The sequence below is a fragment of the Cylas formicarius genome, unplaced genomic scaffold, assembly GCF_029955315.1.
Source record: "Cylas formicarius isolate icCylForm1 unplaced genomic scaffold, icCylForm1.1 PGA_scaffold_6__28_contigs__length_40554024, whole genome shotgun sequence".
NCBI classification, from domain to species: domain Eukaryota; kingdom Metazoa; phylum Arthropoda; class Insecta; order Coleoptera; family Brentidae; genus Cylas; species Cylas formicarius.
Window position 1 is genome coordinate 37,479,618 of NW_026844347.1, and position 18,793 is coordinate 37,498,410.

Genomic DNA, 18,793 nt, shown 5'->3' on the forward strand with positions numbered 1-18,793 from the left:
AAATAATCGAATAACAACACTTAAGATGAAACGTCAAGCATCTCTAATCTATTTACTTGTTTTATGTAAGTAAACAGTTTTGGTTCAATGTTATTCAGGAGTAATCTCGCTCAGATAAATTGAAGTTGTTATTTTAAAAGGTATATTTTCTTTTTCCGTTTAATAACAGCTGATTTTTTGAAATTCTCCGTTCTCGACATGGCGATGTTTCTTTTGTGAAATTCGTGACCAATTAGTAAAAAAGATAAATAAATAAATGAAACGCGTAAGTCAAATAACGTAATATTTAGAAGAAAATATATGGCATCTTCAATGCTCGCGCTCCGAAGATGCCAAGTGAGATTTTGGCGAAACGTCTGCAGGATTCCAGTCGGATGCAGGATTCCAGTCGGAGTTCAACGAGCGAACGGATGATATCCCGGAATATAGTGTCATCACATTTTTCCATCCGTGAATCAATACGTGAGAATTCATCACAATATACATTTTACCACACAACCTCCTCAAGAAAATGATTCTGAAATCACACCCACACTTACCACTGTGATCTTTGCTTATGTAGATTATGAGGCGCTATAGTATATTAAGCAACAAGTCCGGTAAAGGACATTTAACTTACGAGTTTTTTTGACACGACCGGAGCGAGTGTTTACTGAACGAGTGACTTAAAAAGTGACGCTTCCCTCACGCTAAATCGGTGTGTAATTTGATATTCTACAGACGGGAGTAGAAAAATATGTTTTTCCGGAATTTTACAGCACGGGATTGGGAGCAATCGGATGTTTTCGGAGATATTTTCCACGCTTTGAATATTGCCGGTCATGTCAGTGAATGTATTCGTGTTGTTTTGCGAAAATGTACCCAAAAACTAACGGTCGTAGAAAAGGTATAGTATGCAACATGTTCGGTAAACTTTTTAAGTCACTCGCTTATTAAACACTCGTTCCGCTACGATCCGCCCCTGTCAAATAAACTCGTGAGTCCGCTGCGCTCCGCTCGTGTCAAATAAACTCGTGAGTCAAATTACCGCACTTGTTGCATAATACACTATTACGCCAACAAATATCACGCTGACGCTGTAAGCGTCGATTTCGGAAATAATTCTGCTAGAAAGCGCATAGAAGTAAAAAAAAAAAGTTTATCGCATATGTAAAAGTATATAAATAAGATAAGTAGGAAAAGTTTTTCAAGTTGTATTAGGAATACTAGTATATGTGCAACAGTTCAAATCATACTTTAATCTTCAGGAATTATTAAAGATTGGCTTGATCACACGGGATTGTATTGACATGTATAGAACTTGGCATAGAGTGTATTGGAAAACAATGACAGTTGGCCACTTTTCTTTTCATTAATGATGTTTAGCGTTGTGGTGACTACTATCTATCTGGGCTGATGAAAGAGAGTGTTATCTAATAATGATAATCACGTACATTGATGCAGGTAGTGCAATAAGCACTTAGCACTTTTAATTTTAAAGAAAATTAATGGTACCTAGCCACATGCGTCACATATTGTGTAAGTCAAAACGACAATAGACATCGTCGAAGTAGAAAAAAGTCTTTATAAACACACCTGTCTTTTAAAGAAAATGAGTGTATAAAGAAGAATGTATATAAAAGATCTTCGATCGCCTTTCATACTATGTTCAGGGTGAGTTACTAGAAAGTGAAAAATACATACGATTTTTAAAATGCACAATTTAAAATCATTTTAAGGTATAGGGGGTGGCTCAAAAAAAAGTGACATATACATTTTTTCAAATGGAATTTGAAAATTGTGTTTTGAATTCGTTTTGTAACCTAATGGTTTTTTCAATATTCTAATTTCTCACGCATGCAAATGGATAACGTTAGCGCGATTATTTTTGAAGGTATATTAGCGTTACTCAAAGATGACGAAAAAGGTATATCAAACGTATATTTAAATAATTTTCAATTGAAAAATCTCTATTGTCTTAAATGACACAATGGTATACGATATATAGTTTATTTTCTCGGAAAGATCCATCAAAAACCTACAACTTTTATTAAACAGACAATTATTAGCTACATCAAATACCTATAACTTCATATTAACTTATCTTACTGAAACCACATTTGTTGGATTTCAATGTTATCAACTTCTTGAAGAAGTTCTTTTGTTCCACACCACAGATTAAGTGACCAATGGTTTTGGTTTTCCATTTCTAGTACCCAGGATTTGTCGGCCGCTGACCTGTGGATTATCTTGAGCTTGAAAACCTTTAGATTAAACACTGAAGTATCTTGTTGGTATAAATTTAGTCTTACTGTCAAGAAAATATTTTTTCCGCCTCACCCAGTATATAATACATCAATTAATTGATGTATTAATTGTATGTATCGTATTCCAACCGCCCTGTGTACCTGAAAATAATATTAAATTGTGCATTTTAACAATCTTGTAAACAGAGGAGTTTACAGTATTTGTTGCATATTCAGCAAAGATAACGTTGGAGAAACAGGACAAAAAACATCTACTAGGCTAAGAGAACGTCAAAGAGCCTTAAGAGTTTTTCAACCACAAAAAAAATCCAAGAATCCATATAAAAACCTGCAAACGACCAAACAATTTTAACCGCTGCTCAGATCCTTATCTTTCATCAATATTTGAAGACAATGATGATTCCAGAAGATTTGTAAATTGTACTAGTGAATTTAATTTTGGCCGACTTGGTGTTTGGTCCAAGATTAGGATAAAATTACCCAAATCGTCAGTCTACGCTGATGAGGTGAGAGGTCTGAAACTTTTGTTTCAGGTTCCTTTTCTAATGGACAATCTTCTCCGGAGATCGTCCCAGTCCAGAGAGGTTTTAGCGGTTCAGGGGTAACGACCAGGTACTGGGACTGTTGTAAACCGTCCTGTGCCTGGCAAATACCTCAAACCAACGTCAAAACTCCGGTCGAATCTTGCCAAATTGACGGTGTCAATCCGATCGACTTCAACGACCAATCAGGTTGCGATGATAATGGCGTAGCCTATATGTGCAACGATCAGCAGGCTTGGGTGATCAACGATACTCTCTCTTACGGATTTGTAGCAGCCTCGTTTTCCGGTTACTGATATATTTAAAAGAGAAAAACGTAATTTCACTCATACCGCCTTCTAGGTGGTTCTGATTTGAGCCAGTGTTGTCATTGCGTCTTGCTGTCGTTCCAAGGGAGATTGCTGGGCAAACATCTACTAGCGCAAATCACCAACACGGGGAGCGACTTGTACCAGAACCATTTCGACATCGCCATACCCGGAGGAGGCCTTGGTATCTTTAAGAGGGGGTGCATGACCCAATGGAACACCACGGAAACCGGATGGGGTCAGGAGATCGGTGGAGTGACGTCGGAAGCGGAATGCTCTGAACTGCCGGCAGCACTTCAGAGGGGCTGCGACTGGAGGTTTGAGTTTTTGGAGGGAGTCGACAATCCGGACGTCTTGTTTCAGGAAGTCGAGTGTCCCGCTGAGTTGACCGCCATTACGAAATGCGTGTCCCTTTCTTAATAAATTCGATAGAATAAAACGTAATAAAAGCAGCCAGGATTTTTTTTATTGCTCCCTTGGTAAAATTCCAAACATGATTTACATTAAATTTTTTTGTGGCCTCTAGGTACCTTCCAAGGTGTTCTTTATACCAGAAAAATAAAATAATAAAATGATTGAGTGAAAAGCAAGATGTGTCTCAAATTAAACTTTTATTTTCGTTACTTCCGGAAATACGGCAGAAACTTCCGGGTTTCGTTTTAATTGTTTCAAGTTTTTATTTTAAAACTTAGCAAAACTCTGTAAATACATTCTCAGTGGAACCTTTGACGCTTCATGGTATGGCCATCATCATCTTTATTTTTTCTTATGATCGCCATATTGCATTTTTGCAGCGTTGAATAGCATGTTAGAAATTGAACTGAGGTGGCTTTTACTTGATGAAAATCCATTTATCAAAATAAATAAGAACTAAAAGTTCAGATTTTCACGATATGATATTTGAAATATTATATATTGTTTCGACAACACCGTGTCTCCTTCGTATTCTGACGTGAAAGAATGGGCAAAACCTTTCCGAATGGGCCAGGAGTCCCTTGAAGATGATTCAAGAACTGGTCGACCAGTGCAGGTCATAACGGATGATATTGTTGCGATTGTGGAAGAGGTGGTATTAGTATTGGTATTGGTATTAAAGGGGGGCGCCCTCGCGGGCGTCCAAGCACTTAGGCCACCAGAAGGAAGAGGTGGTATTGAGTGATCAACGTTTAAAGGTCAAGGAAATCTCAGAAATTACTAAGATTTCTGATACAAGTGTTCGTCGAATCCTGCATGATCATTTAGGTATGCATAAGGTTAGTGCCAGATGGGTTCCGAGTGTGTGCGGTCTTTTTTGGAACTCTGTGGGTCGAAACCGAAGCCAGTGATAGAAACTATTGTGGCGGGAGATGAAACTATGGTTCTCTATCGAAAAAAGAATCAATGGAATGGCTTCGTAAGGGTCAAGCACCTCCAAGAATATTCAAAGTCTGGCAGTCAACAAAAAGGTAATGCCCACGATCTTTTAGGATTGTGAAGGAATTCTTTTGATAGACTTTAAAGAAACTAATACCACTGTCAATGGTAAATATTATGCAACATTATTGCATAAATTGCATACGTGTAAAACGTCGAGGAAAACTGACCAGAGGCGTGCGTCTTTTGCACGATAATGCACCTATTCATACTGCTGGTGTTGCACAAGCGGCCATTTTAGATTGTGTGTGGGTTCCAACAGATAGATCATCCTCGACTATTATTTGTTTGGATATTTGAAGAAGGACTTACTTGGACGGCGGTTTGACGACGAAGTTGAGTTAAAAGAGGCTGTTTTAGCTCGTTTTGCAGACAAACCAAAAGAATATATTTTTAAAGGGATTGAGTTGTTAATAAAGAGATGTAATAAGTGTATTGAAGTTAAGGGGGATTATATTGAAAAATAAAAAATTGTTACTCTACTATATTTCTTTCATATTCAGGCCGGGAAATTTTGGCGCTGCCCTCGTATGTCTGTGAGAAAATTGACAGTGTTTTGCTTTATACGTTACTTGAAAAAAAACTTTTTGATTTTTGTTTACTTTGATATCTCTAATGAGCAGTATGAGCAGAAAACAACTACTCTTTTACTAAATAAACGAAATTTGTAAAGAATTCTTCTAGAATATTAGAATATGACGTTGATTATTCTAACTGTTTGTAGAATGTTAATAGAATATTTTCAGGATGTTTGGTATTGTAAAATAATATTGTAAAACAAAATGGTGTTATACGTATATCATACCATTCTTTAGAGTAACGCAGCGACTGTAACTTTTCCTGCCGGTATATCTCTTCCCTCTTCAAGTATCACCGATTAACTGATTAGAGAGAAACGGAGGTATAAATATCAGCTGCATACCAGAGGGATACGTTTCTCGATTTGATCAGAATTCAAAATGAAAGCTCAAGTGTTGTTCGCTTTGTTCGCATCGCGTGAGTACAACGTTCTAATTAAAATAGTTCCGGGTTATGTTCCACTAAAATATCTTTTTTTACGTTGCTTGCGAAATTCGTTAATTCACCACGTAATTACATACGCTTGTGAAGAAACGGTGAAGCGATCATGGCGATAACAGTTGTTAAAACCTTTAACTTGTCTAAACTTCTACGTAAATTTAAGGTTAAAATTAACCGAGCTGCGTCTGCAGCATGTGTATCTTCTAATTCATTCTGTAATTATTAAATAAACATGTTTTAATTTTTGGAAGCCTTAAAATTGCCAAAATGTTGTCCCCAAAAGTTTTCTCTTCCTTCGAAAGTTTAAAAAAATAAAAATGGCGGGGGGATATTAAACCTGTACTCGTTATGTAATTATCAAATTATATTAAAAAAAAAATCGTATTCAAAGATCGAAAAACAAATCAACTATAGATAATGCGGTATGAAAACACTTCAGCCGTTATCCGAGATAAGCGTAGGACATGTTTTGGTTAGTTTGGTTTGGTATTTATGATTCCTCGAAATTCTGCTGAATTCCTTCAAATTTCTAGGAATTTGAACTGAGGTAGCTTTTACTTGATGAAAATCCATTTGTCAAAATAAATATGAACTAAAAGTTCAGATTTTTACGAAATTATATATTTTTACACGGCAATTGTTTCGACAACACCGTGTCTTTATCAAATGTAATGTTTACAAACTACGTGCTACTATATGTACCGAAAAATAACAATAAAACCTTAACTAATGTTGTTGTGAGAATTTAAGTTCAATAAAGGAGACAAAGACAAATAACAACAATTATGAATCCACAACCGTCGAAATTATATTCTTTATTTAAATTATAAGGTTGTTCGGAAAGTCATTTCGTTTTTACCCGTCAGAGGACTTAATTACGTTTTTTCGAAACCAACTTCACACTTAAGCCGCATAACCATTATATGTCTTGAGAGCTGATATTGCAAGGCTTGTGTGTGAAAAAGTTCTATTAATTCTACGCAGTAGTTTTTGGTTGGTGCCCTTTTAAATATGGAGAGCAATAAGCAGCATTTTCGTCATATTTTACTTTTTTACTTCAGAAAGGGTAAAAATGCTGTCCAAGCGAGAAAAAAATTGACGGATGTGTATGGAGAAGGCGTGTTAACAGTACGCCAGTGCCAGAACTGGTTTGCAAAATTTCGATCCGGCAATTTTGATGTCGAAGATGCACCACGGTCTGGAAGGCCGGTCGAAGCTGACAAAGATGCGATAAAGGCATTAGTTGATGCAAATCGGCGAATAACCACACGAGAGATCGGTGAGAGATTAAATTTGTCGAATTCGACTGTTTATGGCCATTTGAAAGGCATGGGCTTAACCTCAAAGCTCGATGTGTGGGTGCGCCATGTCCTTACGGAGCGAAATTTGTGTCGTCGCGTTGACGTGTGTGATGCGCTCCTCAAACGTCAAGAAAATGATCCATTTTTGAAGCGGATTATTACTGGGGACGAAAAATGGGTTGTGTACAGCAATGTTAAACGCAAGAGGTCATGGAGCAGAAAAGATGAACCGGCTCAAAGCGTGTCAAAAGCCAACATTCACCAAAAAAAGGTGATGCTCTCCGTTTGGTGGGATGTCAAAGGAATCGTTTTTTTTGAGCTTTTGCCGGAAAATACAACGATTAATTCAGAATGATTCACTTAAAGAGAAGAGGCCCGAATTAATCAACAGGAAGGGTGTAGTGTTCCATCAGGATAATGCGAGACCTTACACAAGTTTGGTCACTCGGGGAAAAGTTTTACAGCTTGAATGGGACGTACTGCAACATCCACCATATTCTCTAGATCTGGCGCCTTCCGACTACTATTTGTTCCGGTCCCTGCAAAATTTTTTGGATGGCAAAACCTTTACCTCAAATGAAGATGTCAAAAACCACCTGAACCAGTTTTTTGCCAGCAAGGACCAAAACTTTTATGAGAGGGGAATTATGTTACTGCCAGAAAGATGGCAAAAGGTGTTGGACCAGAATGGCCAATATATAATTTAATAAAATATTTATTCATTATACGAAAACTGTCTTTCATGTTCCCCAAAAAAAACGAAATGACTTTCCGAACAACCCAATACATAAACAAGATATATCCATTAGACCAGTTGTGTCTTATGTAACTACTCCAGCAGTTAAACTCTCAACAAAATTAGTAAATATTTTAAAGTTCCACACAGATTTTAAATCAAAATTTGCAATAAAAAATTATTTTGAATTAATCAACAAAATTAAAGATATCAAAATCTCTTCTAATGCAACAGTATTGTCTATTGATCTATAAAACTTATTTCCCAGTAATAGATTTAGTAGGTTTCACCCTAACTCGGAAACAAGTTAACCCATTGGTGAAATAAGATTTATTAGATTGCTTGATAGTATCTTTACACCAAAATTATTTTGAATTTAATGGACAGATTTATATCTTGATTGATTTGATTATGGGAAACCCACTTAGTCCTTTGTTAGCCGAGATTTCTATGGATAATTTGGAAAATATCATACTAGAACATACTTTAAGTAAAAGTTTTCCATGGTGGTACAGATACGTGGATGATGTCTTTGCTTGCATTGTTGGAACGGACAGACAATTGAATTCTTTTTTAAATTACAATAACTCATGGCATAATCGTATAAAATTCACTTTCGAGATTGAACAGGATAACTCTATTAATTTTTTAGACTTAGCTATTACGAAAACGCAAAACAAATTAGATTTCTCCATTTGTCATAAAACTTCACCCACGGACACAGTCATATATTACAGCTCAAATCGCCCTTATAGACACAAAATGGCTGCACTTCACTCTTTTCTACACAGATTTCTTAAAAGACCACTCTTAACAGAAAATTACAACAAAGAACTTAATATCATTAAACAAATTGCATTGAACAACAACTGCAATCCGTCCAATACAGATAAAATTATGAATAAACAACAAATCCAGACAATAGTGAACTCTATTTATCCGAAACCATATACAGAACACGAAAAAAAAGTTAAAAAAAGTTAAAACAGTTAAAAAAGTTTCAAAACATTTGTCAAAATGTGGTTCAAAAATTGCTTTCAGAACTAACAACACATTAGGAAAATTTTTGAAAAACAATAAAACCAAATGTTCAAAATCCCAAAAATCTGGTGTCTATAGGTTGAAATGCGGATCTTGTCCTTAAATTTATATTGGTCAAACAGGTAGATCCTTCAAAAAACGCATTAACGAACATAAAAGAGCGTTAAAAACAATAGTCTAGATTCTAATTATGCTACACACTTAACCACAGAAAAACACATTTTTGACGACAATTTTGATATTTTACATACGGTCACAAAAAGTTGAAAATTTAATTTATTGGAAGCCATGGAGATTAACAAAATGAGATATTCGAATGTATTGCTTAACGATCAATTACTCTCCTTTATGGAACTTAAATTCTCACAACAAAATTAATTAAGGTTTTATGGTTATTTTTCGGTATATATAGTAGCAGGTAGTTTGTAAATACTACCTTTGATAAAGACAAGGTGTTGTGTAAAAATATATAATTTCCTGAAAATCAGGACTTTTAGTTATTATTTATTTTTCTTGGAATTTATAGGAATTTCACCGGAACTATTCGAAATTCCTCAGAATTTTACTAATTTTTTTTAGAATTCCTTGAAAATCCTTAGGCATTTCTTCAAACCGTATGTACAGAGTGAGTCAAGGATAGAATAAAGTTCATTATCTCATTGGTTTTAAATGGTATGGCATCAAACCTTTCCACTAAACACTGCAGAGGTTATCTAGTTCGTAGACGTCTATTACTTCGCCTTGTACAGTCTTACTGGCAGCAAAGAATTTTTTTTTGCCTCACTGACACCACAATAAATTTTATGAATGTATTTTCTCGACTGTCAATAAATGTTTTAGCAATAGTGTTTGACAGAAACATGGGTAAATATTGGAAATTTAAAAAAATTGGCATTTTTTAGAAAAGATAATATAAAAATGAAATAATATAAAAAGAAAAATTCATATGAACATATTATGTCCTCAAACTTTTGAGATACAAGGTGGTAAGGTTTCGACATTTGATAATTTGACATTTTGGTTAATGATTTCTCTTCAAATAAAAATTATTCTTACAATCTCCAATTTTTTCTAAAAAAATTAAATTTCCTATTTTTTAAATTTGATGTACGGTTTTCGATTTAAACAATAAAAACTCTTCTCTCAATATCGTTAATATGACATCATTACTATTTCTGACTTAAGTAATTATCTGTTATCTGTTATGTACGTAACCTTAAATAAATAAAATAAATTTAATTAAGAATCGTTTGTTTATATTTTGGCTAGTATGTTGTGTAATTTCATTAAAACTGCAAAAGTAAAAAGACCAGTCCTCAAATTATTTTTTTTCTTAAGGGCACTACTTGGTAATTAAAAACTGGATATTTTGTTTTAGATAGATATTTTTTTTTTAAAAATAAGTGCAGTGACAACCAAATTAACCAAAATATCATTTGTTCATAGACAGGCACGCCACTGATTTTCTTAAAAAAAAGACATTTGCATTCATTTATGGCCAGATTTGATGTCTTCATTTCTTTTTTTCAACAACAAATTAAAATCTAAATTGTGCTTAACGATATTGTTATGATCATGCAGAGAAGAGGTTTTTATTTTTTTAGCTAAAACCGTACATTGGATTGAAAGAAACCAAGAAATGAAATTTCTTTAAAAATGATTGGAAATTGTGAAAATAATTTTAATTTTAAGAGAAATCAGCGCCGTACCATTAGTAAGCGTACCAAAATAGACAGATGAAAAAAATTTTACCATCCTTATCTCAATAGTTAATACCTTTAGGGCATATGTTCATATGAATTGTTGGCACTCAATTAGAAAACACCCTGTACATGGTGTGCCATTTAAGAAAACCGTGATTTTTCAATTTAAAACGATCCAAATATACCCGGCAATTTTGAATGTCCTGTAGCATCTAACTCAAATTCCGTTGCATATAACTTTTACGCCATTCCCTCATAACTTTTGCAAACCAATAAGATAATGAATTTTATTCTATAACCGACTCAAAATGTTTCGTCTGTAATTGAAGAAACCATAAAAGGGCCACCACCCTAACCATCAACAGGCAAGAGTTGCCCAAGGCACCAAAAGACCCATTTAACTTTCCAGTCCAGCTGGCTTATGGTCAGAGCTCCTCGCCCGAAATCGTTCCCGTCCCGGGAGGTCTCAACGGCACCGGTATCACCACGAGGTACTGGGATTGTTGTAAACCATCTTGCGGCTGGTTCGTACCAAGCACCAACGTCAAAACCCCAGTCGAAACATGCGCCGCCAATGGTGTGAATCCGATCGACGCAAACGCTCAGTCTGGTTGCGACGACGACGGTGTAGCTTACATGTGCAACGACCAACAAGCCTGGGTGGTCAACGATACCCTTTCCTACGGATTTGTAGCTGCCTCGTTTACTGGTAAATCAAACCGTTGCACAGAGGAACGGCTTAGTATAAAATCAGAGACATGGACCAAAACATTTTATTAATATTTTTAAAATTAAATTCACGTAATTATTTAGAAAGGAGTCCGCTTATTAACGTTTTGTTGTAATCTTTGTGCGTTAAATTTTGGCTACAAGTGTGTCTAATTACAAATGTTACTACTATTTAAATGAAATGCCAACAAAAAGCAATTATAAAAAAAATGAACTATAAATATTTTTGTTATATGATTGCCTAATACTGATTAGTGATTTTTTGAAATTTTTACACAAGTTTTTATGTATTCGCTCTACCAATAATCTCATTATAATTACTGGATTATTAGGTACACCAAAAATAAACATTTAACTACTACGATCTGCTACCAAGATAACAACCGCAATTTTTATTAAAACTAAAACTAAACTAAACTAAAACTGGGTCCAATACGAATTTGATTAAAACAAATTGAGGGATTGCCAATATAGAATTCAAAAATGGCACAAGAAGCATTAAAAAAGTAAAAGAGCTTGCTAATATTGAACATTTACATTTGGGGATAGAATAGAAGATCAAAAATTTTTGCGCAAAATTATATCGGAAGCGGGCCAAATCCTGTAGAGTCACATTTTGTTTAAGAAAATAAGAGATGGTTAGACGGCGCCTTTCAGTTTTTAAAAATTCATCCTAAAGCTATTTATAAGATGTTTATGTACAGAGCATACGGAAAATGGTTGTACTATATGGAAGAAAAAATTCTTTTAAATGTTTTTGTAATTTTTGTTCAGTTTTTAACTAGATGTATATTTTTTTCAACCTCAAAACAATTTTTTTTATTTTTTGAAAATTATCTTAAGGTAGACATAGTTGCCATATGGTGCAAACTTTAGCGCTTGCACTGTATTATATAGGGTGTCTCAATTGCCATTGCTATCTCGCTAACTATAAGAACTACAAGAATAGTCAAATGAGATAAAATGTACAGGTTTTGGGGCATATTAAAAATCTGGTTTCACATTAAAAAAAAAATTGTACCGAGCTAAGGGGGTTTTTCAAGTATAATTTTTACAATAACTTCGCAAGGAACATTTTTTTTGTATTTTTGACATATCAGTACAATTTTACTCGAGATGTAACACATAGTAAACAAATGGAAAAAAAATTAATAGCCTAATAGCTAAGTTTGTCAGCCATCTTAATTGTTTATGAAGTGTCGGAGGTGACAATTTTTTAATGTTGAAATACCCACTGAGTTTTTCAAAAATGACTAAAATTAAGTAAATTCTACAAAAATATTTGTCTAGCTTTTTAGTGCTTTATAAAAGAAATACGTTTTTATAATAAAATTGGTAGCTCCTTCTTTCCAAAAAAGGCGAGACGAAGAATTTAGATGCCATAGAAGCAAAGTTATAAGCATATAAAAAAATAGATTTTTGTAAAACGCACTATATTTTTGGATTTCCCTGTATATGGTTTAAATTATGAGAAGTAACTATTTTTTTTAAATAAAGACGTTGCTCTTTGTACAATATAAAACTCGACCAGCCACTTGTTTACTTAGCAGATTTAACGTTGCAGGTGGTGCGGATACCAGTCAGTGTTGTCGTTGCGTCTTGCTCTCGTTCCAAGGCAGATTGCTGGGCAAACATCTCCTGGCTCAAATCACCAACACCGGCGGCGACTTGTACCAGAACCATTTCGATATCGCCATTCCCGGGGGAGGGGTAGGTCTCTTTAGGCGCGGCTGCATGACCCAATGGAACACCACAGTGAATGGGTGGGGCGATCCCATCACCGGTGTAGCTTCTGAGAACGAGTGCTCTGAACTACCGGAAGTTCTCCAACCTGGTTGCGACTGGAGGTTCGAGTTTCTCGAAGGTGTCGATAACCCGGACGTAGTGTTCCAGGAAGTCGAGTGTCCCGCGGACTTGATTGCCGTTACGAAGTGTACTGCCCTCTCTTGAATCTACCAATAAAAGTCTGTTAAATGTGTGGTGTGTTTATTGTATTGCAAAACCCTCTTCTAGTATCCAGAAATGGTGGAGAAACATGCCAAGAGAAGAACAAGGAAAAGAACAAGAGTAGGTCTACTGACGTGAGTGGGAGAAAACACTGACTGCAGGTTCTGCCAAAAAGAGGAGAAAAATGCCACATATATGCTACACCAGGAACCCACTTGCTATCTATCACAAATCCCAATTTCAATCCTGAATCTTGAATACTCAAACGCAAATCGCAGATGTCATACGAATTATACAGGGCGTCCAAATAGTTATTTTAGCAAAGAATCTATTTAAACAGCTACAGCTAAACTTTATACTCTCTGAGGTATACACATTTTCACGAAAGCCACGGAAATTTGTCAAACCATGAGAGAATATAGCAATAAAAGCAGAAAAGTAAAAATAAATAGGTTAATTTTTCTGTTTTCATTAAATCAGAAATTTTCTCTTTTTTAAGGCTCAAAACATTTTTGAACTATAAATAGATCAGATCGCAAAAAAATCGCCATAAATCCGAGAACACTCAGTATAGACCATACCAATTGGGCGATTTAAAGAGAGTGTCTCTTATTTTGCCATATATTCATGAACCACGCTGTGTATTTGAAAGTAATTTTATATTGTTACCTTTAGTCTCATCTACAACTTTATTAATGCTTACACACTATACTTTATACTTTGATATACTATTTGGACACCCCGTATAATAACTGAAAGTTGTGAATGAAAGTCCACGTCTCCCACACTCTTGCGATGTTTGAATGCAAAAGATCCGGCACGGTTGATCAAGATTTTTCTTCGGTTGGTTGGATCTATTTTTGATGCACCGTTGCCGGGCGTGTGTGTGAGATTGCAGATATCAAAACTGACCGTCTCAACTTATTTTTTTTATAAGAGAAACTGGTGACGTCAATTAGAAATACGGACAGCTATTGGAACCAAATAAAATCTTAATGTATCTTATCTTATGTAATTTTGGTTTCGTTTTGAAGGAATGACAATAAGATAAGAACCTTGTACGTTTTAAAGAAAAGAGTTACGTAACTCTATAGGCGTAGATTAAATGAGAGACGCGGACATTTGCGACCAAAGTTGCAACTAACCAAAACCAACCAAAATTAGCGTTCATAGAAATAGTATAGTATCTCTTTTAGAGTTAAGGTACTGGTGCCTCATAAACGAGCCACATCTTGTACAAATTTATACTTAATAAAAGAAGACAATCTATTTTTAATGTCGAGAATTTTGAAAAACATGTAATTGCGAGTGGTAACGAAATTGTATTTAACCTGAGTTAATGAAATGACATGGGAATCTTTGTAGATAGGTGTAAATATGTAGATAAGGAAAAAGGACTTTATTTATTGAGTTTTTGATTTCATTTACTTTACATATTATAGTGTGCATATTTCAAGTACGTAATTTATTAGTATATAAAGAGGAGCATCATTTATAAACTATAAGTAAGTGAATGTTAACAATTTTTAAGTATTTATAAAATTGCTTTACTCGATTAACTAATGTTAACAATTTTCTTCTTCTTCTTATTTTTATAAAGCTTTTGCCTTGAACATTCTCTGTAGGTTGTTCTCATCTTCCGATATCATCACGGCATCGTCCGCATAACAGATTATTTTTATTTCTTTGACCCCTATCCATTTCCAATCTTCTACACTTCAGATATTAGCTTATCCATAATCAGATTGAAAAGAAAAGGGCTCAGGCTGTAGCCTTGTCTTATTCCTGTCTGTATGTGTACTTTGCGTATTTTGCAACAATCCGAAACTACATTTATAATAACGACATTTATTTTCACGAAGATTATACCAAAAAGCAATTAATTGAGGTTCTCCAAAGCTTGAACCTACAAAAGGAATACGTCTTTGATAATTATGCAAAAAATCTAAGGCATACAGTTTTAAGGCTTCCACCTTACCACTGTATATTTAATCTCCGTGTTAACTCCAACGTCCTCAAGCTTATAGAAACCGAAGTTTTTAACATCCCTCCACAAAATTGGGCAAATTCTGTTAAACATATAGAAAAAGCAGAACAATCGTATTGCAATATTGCAAATAATATAGAACAAATAATAATTAGAACAGACGATGATAGCGATAATGATAGTGATATATTAAATTGTGAATAATTTGAAGTAATTTAAGTAGGTAATAAAAATAATTTGTAATTTTAATTTAGATTTAAATATAAATAGATACATAAATAAATAAACATTGTTTAGTACCTTTCCTAACAAAATCTCAAATAATTAAATTCTTAGCAAAGTACGGACCTGTTCGCCCATATTTCATTCTTACAGCTTGCCCGGTTCTTTCCTTAATTCGTATCAGTTAGTCACTTTCTTATATCTATGAACAGACCTTACCAGCAGTTTAGAGCATTTCATGGATGTGGAAAGAGCACATCTTATTCGATAAATCTAAAATCCTTCAATCTAATCAATTGTTTTATTAACAAAATTTAGGAATAAGTCATCCGAGACCAGGTTCATTTAACCTCTGAAGAAGCAGGCTAGTGTAACTAGTTTTAGAGTAGCCTGTAAAAGTTGCTTTGAAAAATTGAAACAATTATAGGATTCTTGAAGAACGGGTTTAATTATATTGAAATAGTTCTAGTTTCATTTAAAACAACGGTAATGTTTATAATTTTTCAAATAATAGTGGGAAGTAGAAGAATGCATATATAAGGGGTGTTTTTTTCCGATGTATAGAACTTTAAGTTGCAATAAAACAACGATGGATTATTCGATTGACATGAATTTTATTTATCCGAAAGATAATCTTGTGGCATTACATTTTAAATATGATTTTTGGAATATGACCGCCACGGCCACATGTACTCCACTCTGGACGTCTAATTTTCGATGACTTTTGCCAACATTTGTGGCCGTATATCGGCAATAACACGGCGAATGTTGTCTTCCAAATGGTCAAGCGTTTGTGGCTTATCCGCATAGACCAATGACTTTACATAGCTCCACAGAAAGTAGTGTAGCGGTGTTAAATCACAAGATCTTGGATGCCAATTCACAGGTCCAAAACGTGAAATTAGGCGGTCACCATAAGTGTCTTTCAATAAATCGATTGTGGCACGAGCTGTGTGACATGTTGCGCCGTCTTGTTGAAACCACATCTCCTGGACATCATGGTTATTCAATTCAGGAATGAAAGAGTTGACTGTAACGTTCTGGCCATCATCATTTTTGAAGAAGAACGGACCAATGACTCCACCGGCCCATAAAGTTCACCAAACGGTCAGTTTTTCTGGATGTAACGGTGTTTCGGCATACACTTGAGGATTAGCTTCGCTCCAAATCCGGCAGTTTTGTTTGTTGACGTAGCCATTCAACCAGAAGTGCGCTTCATCGCTAAACAAAATTCGCTTATGAAAATCGGGAACAACGGCAATCTCGTTTTGGGCCCTTTCGACGAATCTACGCCTTACTTGATGATCGTTTGGCTTCAATTCTTGCACGAGTTGGATTTTGCAAGCACGTAAACCAAGATCCTTCCGCAAAATCTTCCATAAAGTGGATGGACACAGATACAATTCCTGTGCTCGATGGCGAATCGACTCATTCGGGTCTTCCGCAATGCTACGCTCTACAGCAGCAATAGCTTCTTCTGTACGCACCGTGCGCCGTCTCTGGGGATGTGAGTTATCAATAAGAGTAAACGTGGTGCGAAAACGTTCCATGGTTAATCGAATCAACTGCTTTGATGGACGATTTTGTCGACGATAAAATGGACGTAGTGCGCGATACGTATTCCGCACAGAACCATTATTTTCGAAATAAAATTGCAATATTTTCAAGCTTTGTTCAGGCGTGGGTCTATTCATGATGAATTGCCAAACCAAACTGAGAATAAATCACTTGACAGCTGTTAAATCGGTCGCCATCTTGAACAGTAATGCGAACTTAAAGTTCTATACATCGAAAAAAAACACCCATTACTTCCTCCACTTTGAGGCGCATCTTTTAAGTAACCCCTTGACCTTCCTCTCGTGCGGGGTTAATCCTCGTTAATTAACCACTTGGCGCGTGAGGCAAACGTCCAAACAGCGCGGACCATATAACGTAATATTTCCCGAAACAAATGTAGGTGGCAGCGCGCCTAATTTGCTTCCGTCGCCGTAGCGGCGCCCTGTTTTACCGGCTGTTTACAGTTAAATAAGGTCTCTAATCAACGCGGGACGACGAACGGCTGCAACGAAGGCGGAGCCGGGAGTGTGTGTAACGAATTAACCGAGAGTCCCAACTTGAGGACTCCCGAGGACCATAAAATCGCATTCGACTTTCCGTGCACACGCAAACATCTGAGCGAGTAATTTAACCAGTTTTCCGCAGGTTTAATTAAAGCGAGTTTCGAATTGCGTCGGTTACCGCGGATTAGATTCCGACCGATGCATGCCTGTAACGGCTCTTCAAACGGACGATGATGGATATGCGAGTAACACAAAATATAATACGACAAAAATTGTAGTGCATTTATTGCTTTGACGTTTTAAGAGTTTTACAGTACCTTAACTGCAGACCTTCGCAGGACCGTGGTAAATTCCATTCCAACAGATGTTATATATATATATATATATATATATATATATATATATATATATATATATATATATATATATATATATATATATATATATATATATATATATATATATATATATATATATATATATATATATATATATATATATATATATATATATATATAAACAACCTAACAATCTGAACAGCGACTCAGATCTCTACCTGTCACCAATATGGGAATTAGTCATCCGAGACGGTGTTTATGCCCGTCATTTAGCTCCTCCCCCCTCAAACAATATATAAGCAGGTACAGAGTAAAATACGAGCCAGTTTCAGTCAAGCTCTGAAGCAGCCAACAGAATGGTTGGCGAAACATCAGCAAGTTCGACTCAGCAAAAACCTACGCAGGAGTAATCCAAAAGTTTTTTAAAAAGTAACAAGACTATGGATTATATTCGCATAGAGAATACAGATAAATATTTATTAGAATCTTGCAATTAAAGTTTTCTGTTTTTTATGACTTTAAAATGTGTAGACCGTGCAATGAAGACATGGAAACCAACGCAGAATTTGAAGACGAAGTGGAGATTGTAATCGTACCTAATGACAAATTGTTTTGAACGTTTACAATTTTATAAGAAATTCAGGAGGGGAACTAGGAGCAGCAATAAAATCAAGTGACATTATCAACGTCCCGAAATCAACTGTAGGAAAGATTGTTGCAAATGGTCAAGGGGAAAGTGACAGAAGGTGCTGGTAGTGGTAGGTAGAATAGTGCTTTAACCCTAGAAGAACTGCATTAAAAAGTACTGACAGACTTAGACATTAGTTGTGATAAAAAGTCATTGCGTACTTGCAATTTTGAAAAATTTCGGGAGCGAAAACCAATCATAATTCTTCATGCTAGGTCCACACATGGTTGGGTAGAAGATGCCTTATTTTTGTCTGCCAAAAACATCAAAGATGTGGCGGAGTTGATCATTGAACTAGGTGACTAAAGTAACGATAGTGACGATTTTCTAAGTGACTGATACTCTATTATTATTATATTTAATATTTAACAATGAAATAGAACGTGATTAATTGTTACTTTGTATTATTTTTTTTATGTACAAGAAATGCTCGGCGAAAAAGATTGAAAACATACTTATATCGCGCCTGTTAGTGTAGGTAGATAAATTCCTAGCACGGTCCTGGAATGGTT

The 18,793-nt window shown here is 35.3% G+C and overlaps 2 protein-coding genes across 2 annotated transcripts; both read left to right on the plus strand.

The window, feature by feature from the left end:
- LOC132703469 (endoglucanase-like) lies at nucleotides 1–3,542 on the plus strand. Its single transcript, XM_060672737.1, has 3 exons — nucleotides 1–65; nucleotides 2,780–3,076; nucleotides 3,131–3,542. The coding sequence occupies exons 1-3, from the start codon at nucleotides 26–28 to the stop codon at nucleotides 3,514–3,516; spliced, it is 723 nt and encodes a 240-aa protein (XP_060528720.1). The 5' UTR covers nucleotides 1–25; the 3' UTR covers nucleotides 3,517–3,542.
- A 1,889-nt stretch (nucleotides 3,543–5,431) lies between these two features.
- LOC132703325 (endoglucanase-like) lies at nucleotides 5,432–13,019 on the plus strand. The gene is made up of 3 exons (XM_060672499.1): nucleotides 5,432–5,505; nucleotides 10,720–11,019; nucleotides 12,604–13,019. The coding sequence occupies exons 1-3, from the start codon at nucleotides 5,469–5,471 to the stop codon at nucleotides 12,987–12,989; spliced, it is 723 nt and encodes a 240-aa protein (XP_060528482.1). The 5' UTR covers nucleotides 5,432–5,468; the 3' UTR covers nucleotides 12,990–13,019.
- Nucleotides 13,020–18,793: the final 5,774 nt, after the last annotated feature.

What these genes read in the sequence shown, in the direction of transcription:
- LOC132703469 (XM_060672737.1), top strand. Translation starts at nt 26, where the DNA reads ATGAAACGTCAAGCATCTCTAATCTATTTACTTGTTTTAT. An exon ending in AATCTATTTACTTGTTTTAT is followed by an intron (nt 66 to 2,779) that starts GTAAGTAAACAG and finishes CTTTTGTTTCAG; the next exon opens with GTTCCTTTTCTAATGGACAA. An exon ending in TGTAGCAGCCTCGTTTTCCG is followed by an intron (nt 3,077 to 3,130) that starts GTTACTGATATA and finishes ACCGCCTTCTAG; the next exon opens with GTGGTTCTGATTTGAGCCAG.
- LOC132703325 (XM_060672499.1), top strand. Translation starts at nt 5,469, where the DNA reads ATGAAAGCTCAAGTGTTGTTCGCTTTGTTCGCATCGC. An exon ending in GTTCGCTTTGTTCGCATCGC is followed by an intron (nt 5,506 to 10,719) that starts GTGAGTACAACG and finishes TTAACTTTCCAG; the next exon opens with TCCAGCTGGCTTATGGTCAG. An exon ending in TGTAGCTGCCTCGTTTACTG is followed by an intron (nt 11,020 to 12,603) that starts GTAAATCAAACC and finishes TTAACGTTGCAG; the next exon opens with GTGGTGCGGATACCAGTCAG.